Source organism: Formica exsecta, unplaced genomic scaffold (genome assembly GCF_003651465.1).
Source record: "Formica exsecta isolate Colony F162 unplaced genomic scaffold, ASM365146v1 scaffold82, whole genome shotgun sequence".
NCBI classification, from domain to species: Eukaryota; Metazoa; Arthropoda; class Insecta; order Hymenoptera; family Formicidae; genus Formica; species Formica exsecta.
In genome coordinates, this window is record NW_021853592.1 from 2320712 (window position 1) to 2326599 (window position 5888).

At 32.3% G+C, this 5888-nt stretch overlaps 1 protein-coding gene across 3 annotated transcripts in view; it reads right to left on the reverse strand.

The window, feature by feature from the left end:
- LOC115244450 (voltage-gated potassium channel subunit beta-2) overlaps window positions 1–5888 on the reverse strand; it is a 21995-nt gene that overhangs the window by 7942 nt on the left and 8165 nt on the right. For all 3 annotated transcript variants that reach the window (XM_029822093.1, XM_029822092.1, XM_029822091.1), the window contains exon 3: window positions 247–460. In XM_029822093.1, coding sequence (XP_029677953.1) covers window positions 247–460 — 214 coding nt within the window. The remainder of the gene's footprint in view (window positions 1–246; window positions 461–5888) is intronic.

Sequence of the window (5888 nt, forward strand, 5' to 3'; positions counted from 1 at the left end):
CATGTGGCCCCCTCGAAACCATGCAACTTTTGTCTGAAACATTTTTTGATATCTCACTTTGTTTCCGAAAAATATGCCCGCGTCACTAAATGCCGCACCCTGTATATATATATATATATATAATATATAAACAGTTACACTCCCGCTCTATCATGAATGCTCGCTAAACATCATCATCGCCACGACGACGCCATCAAATGACACCGAAAACACCCGCAAACCACGGTCGGCGCGTACTCTACTCACTTGGTGTTCCAGTAAATTTTCGTCGTCACGACGTAACTGGAACGATTCCAGGCGCGCCTCAGCAGGATGCGGCCGAATTGGATTTCCGCGCGGTGGCCGCTGTGCGCCTCGCTTAGGTCAAACACATTAATCCCGCTGTCGTAGGCGAGCGCGACGACGGCCTCCGCGGTCTCCTCGCTGCCGCAGCCGCCCACGCCGAAGGTGGTCCACGTTCCTGCACCCATATAAAACCAATCAAGCGACATCGGCGACGGGATTTCACCGAGCCGTGCCGATCGAAATCGCGGCGACGAAACACGGATGTGCGTCGTTGTCTGTCCGGGCTGCGATCTAGTATCAGCACACTTAGCTTTCATCCATATATATATTTCGCAAAAGAAAGCAAGAGAGACATTCCATCCGAAGATAATAAGATGCTAGCGTGCAAGGCCGGCTCGAAAAAGTAGACTCGATGGGATTTAGTCTTCACTATCCGCGAGAAATAAATTTCTGTATTACGTAAATGTATACGGAGAAAAGATATAGTAAAAATTACGATATAATATTTTTGTAATCGTGGAAAGTATTAGCATATAAGAGAAAAATCACGATATTTTTATTCAATATATAATATTATATACGTATTATATTTTACAAAGGAGTATTATAATTATTTTGTGGCATAATCATTAACAAACAATAAAACAAATGCATAATTTATAATTTTTATAGTAATAAATATTTTAAAATTTTATATTCTAGCTCTACAATAAATATTGTAAAAGAAAATGTATTTTCATGCAATTTTTCATTCCATTCGTACTGTAAAATTTTCTTCGTGTATTATATCGAGAGATAAAGATCTTTATATAGTATAAAGATAATAATAATTAATAATTTTGTTAAAGTTTGCTATACAAGCACATTCTTGAAATAAAAATTTAAAATTTGGTAAAACTAAGCGGGTTACATATATTATATATACATGTATATGTATATATAATACATATATATAGAGTGAGTCATAAGCATGTTTTAAAACTTCGTGAGCGTAAAAAATATGAACAAATATTCCCATGAACATTAGGCCAGAAATGTATACAATATATAGACGTTAATGATAAAAATGGCTACATATATACGTAAGACGATGAAATTATAATTAAAAATACAAACTTAAATTAAATAAAAAATAAAATAAACGACAAAATAATTTTAAAAAATATAAAAATCGTAAAATTTCTACGGAAAATTTGTGCCGAAAATAAGAATTATTATTTATATTCTTGTTTAATTATTATTACATTCCTTAAAATATCTCGCGATAAAAAAAAAAAAAAAGATATTTTAACAGCAATCAAGATTTGGCACAGCTGCGTTTAGGACCGAAATACTCGCGTGCGATTAAATGTTATATTTAAGAATTCGTGATTATCGAGAAGAATATGCTCGCGTTTCATGCGAGGATATTTGTTAAAGAATTTTATTTTGTACTTATAAATTTATTTAACGGAGTACTCGTACTTACGTACATTTTCTTTTTTTACTTTGAATTTCGTATAAAAGTGTTCTATTATAATAACCATGACGTTTAACGTCTACTGTGTACCTACTCCGATCGCGGTTCGAGGGATAATGATACGACACGTTGCCTGCTCGAGCTCGAGCCTCATCGTGTGAATGTCAACAAGCACGAATGTCAACAAACATTCATCGCGTACCGATGTAATAGAATAACCACGCTATATACAGAATATTTCAGGATTAAATGCCTTAACTTAAAAATATAAATATAGGAGTTTAAAACAAGAAAAAATGTTCTTTTGTAGGTATGCCCGTAAACACTTTGTTTAAGAAATATTGACATCTAAAGTTACGGATAGGAATAATAAATTTATTGTACGACTGCTAATACGTACTTGTTTCCGTAATTGTACATGTCAACATTGACATTACAAAAACGATATATAAACACCGTATCGACATATCACTGAGAAACTTTCTCAGTTTGTTCGACGCTTTCGCGGACAAAGCATCGTTATGTCTCGCATTTATTCTAATAGTGATTATGTTAAAAATTTCATATTTTCTAGTAATAAAGTAGTTAAAACACAGTATTAATTTATTTATTATAATCTGATAATAATTTCCTAAGATTTTATAATGAAAATGTCTAGATGTCAATATCTTTTAAACAAAGCGTTTATGAGCATACCTCCAGAGGAAAATGTTTTTTTGTTTTAAGGTCCTAAATTCGTATTTTAAGTTAGGACATTTAATCTTGAAACACTCTGTATAAAACGCCACAAAATTCGGTGCTACATATATTTTTGAGAAGCGCGAAATTTACGGAAAATAGTAGTAAATATTAAACGCGATAATTGTTATGGTATTTTGATTAGCGATTATCAGTCCGCGCAATTAATTATTTCTTGCAATAACAATACGTACAATCGTCGTGGCGATGGCTATTTTAGCATATATTTCACGCAATATATCTACTTGAAATAGGAATCGAGACAATAAACAATGGAAAGTCACATAAACTGTTGTTTATATGATTCCTGCGACATTTACGAGCTATGATCACATCCGTAAATATGTTTGAAGTTACATGTTCTTTTGTAGGTATGCCCGTAAACACTTTGTTTAAGAAATATTGACATCTAAAGTTACGGGTAGGAATAATAAATTTATTGTACGACTGCGCTAATACGTACTTGTTTCCGTAATTGTACATGTCAACATTGACATTACAAAAACGATATATAAACACCGTATCGACATATCACTGAGAAACTTTCTCAGTTTGTTCGACGCTTTCGCGGACAAAGCATCGTTATGTCTCGCATTTATTCTAATAGTGATTATGTTAAAAATTTCATATTTTCTAGTAATAAAGTAGTTAAAACACAGTATTAATTTATTTATTATAATCTGATAATAATTTCCTAAGATTTTATAATGAAAATGTCTAGATGTCAATATCTTTTAAACAAAGCGTTTATGAGCATACCTCCAGAGGAAAATGTTTTTTTGTTTTAAGGTCCTAAATTCGTATTTTAAGTTAGGACATTTAATCTTGAAACACTCTGTATAAAACGCCACAAAATTCGGTGCTACATATATTTTTGAGAAGCGCGAAATTTACGGAAAATAGTAGTAAATATTAAACGCGATAATTGTTATGGTATTTTGATTAGCGATTATCAGTCCGCGCAATTAATTATTTCTTGCAATAACAATACGTACAATCGTCGTGGCGATGGCTATTTTAGCATATATTTCACGCAATATATCTACTTGAAATAGGAATCGAGACAATAAACAATGGAAAGTCACATAAACTGTTGTTTATATGATTCCTGCGACATTTACGAGCTATGATCACATCCGTAAATATGTTTGAAGTTACATTCGATTTTTCCATTCGAGTATAATTTGCCCGTTGTTTTCGGATTGGAAAAACACGCACTGTTTTCATTAACAATAAAAACAATTTATAAGCTTTACCTTCTATCAATTTCGGTTTCTATTTCAATAATAAATATATTGCGCAAAATATATCATTAACGAGCCACGATATCGCTTCTTATATATCATTTATCGTCGGAATCGCACACACTGATAATTGCTAATTTTAATAGAGTTATCGCGATTAATATCTAATAAAATACGCATCGCGTACGAGATTAACATCGGGAGTACCGTACAAAGTGTCGCGTGATCGTTTCGCTGATCTGATTATCCGAAATCGCAATTAATGCTTTAGTGATTTAGTGATTTCGCGGGTGAGTGTCAGAAAGAGAAACAGAAGAGGATTAACAAGAGAGACGGAGGAAGAGGAGAAGAAAGAGATGGAGGAGGTTGGGAGAGGGTAAGTACTTATTTAATTTGTCATTTATTATTTGTAAAATTGATTGCTTTTGTTCATCTCCGCAATAAGTCATTTTTATTATACATTCTATAAGGAATCTATCAGTAATTTTGGGGGATTTTTGACACATATAACGTTGTAATTTTTTATATAAATTTTGAGATTGTTGTTTCATAGTTTTCTTGTATTGTGTATTTGCTTCACATACACATTCAAATCTGTGCTTTTATAATAATTTCATCGTTTTATATATGCATATGTAGCCATTTCTGAAGGGGTGCTTAATATCGGGGTAAATTTTAAATTTTTGTTTTCCCAAAATATCCGTAGCTTCAACGAGATTAATATAATGACAGTAATAATATATTTGTTATATTATTATTATATGTTATATATTATGTTATTATTAAGTTGTTATTATTATATTATATATATATAAATAAAATTACTACTAAATTAAATTCAAACTAGAAAAAGTTTCATGTTGCCGATTCAATTATATAATACGTTTCTTGTGAATCCTTAAACTTGTCAAATCGAATTTCAAATAGTCTTTATTAATAAATTGCTTTAAATTCGCATTTCGAGAATATCCAGCCGGCCTTGCTGACGTAATAATAATATTGCAAAGGAAAATTGAAAGCTTATGCATTTAACAAATAACGATTAATAACGTGGAAAACAGTGAGCGAGGTGTTCGCGAAAGAATCTGTAAAACTATAGAAATTCATAAAGAAACATTGCGAGATAAAACTTATCTTTTCTCTAAATTAGCATACAGTTTTTTAAGCATGCCACAATTTCAGATATCCCTTTAAGGTTTATTATATTTGTTTTCGTATCTAATAAAATGTAAATTATATATTGACAGATACTTTAGACAAAAATTACTTTTAACGGAGAATAATACAACAGCGAAATTTTTTAAAGTTTCGAAACAGAAAAGAATTTTTTTTTTTTTAATTTGCATTGTCGTAAAAAAATAGTTGGTAACATGAAACGCTTACTAGATATCATGTACAGCGCAACGTGTGTTCTGTCTACGCAAGCTACGTGAATACCGATTCAGCCATCACACACATAAATAATCGACTATAAAAAGTATGTAGTATATGTCGCGGTCTTCCTTTCGAAGAGCGCGGTGGAAATGAAAGAAGTGTGCGTTGGCGGTAAGAGAAGTATTGCATAAATAATGAATGCGAAAACGTATTCGAATTGACAGCCACAGTCTCGGCGCGGGTTTGGGATAATAAAAATCCGATAGCCGCGTGATGTATGCATTCCAAGATCGATTTGCGACACGTGTGCGCGCCGCGGAAAGATGGTGGTTCTACACATACATATATGTATATATGTATATTTATATACGATATACAGGGTGTCCTAGACATGCACGTCCAAACTGAAAGGATGAAGTCAGCACGCCGAAAAAGGAGAGACTTTTCTATTTGGCACTTTGGTCAAATAACAAAAAAAATTTAATAAAAATAGCTATTAAAATTATATATAAAAATGTATTGCTATTTTTACCACGCGAATTCGGGTATTAAAGGCATAAAATATCTGAATTTGGTAAAAAAAGTAGCAATATCTCATTTTTATTAAATTTTGATTTTTTATTTTTGAGATTTGACCAAAGTGCCAAGTAGAAAAGTTTCTCGTTTCTTGGCGTGCGAATTCACCCCTTCAATTTGAACATGTCAGATCTGGGACACCTCGTATATATACGATATATATATATATATATATATATATATATTCAGGATAGGAATGCAACGCGCACCGG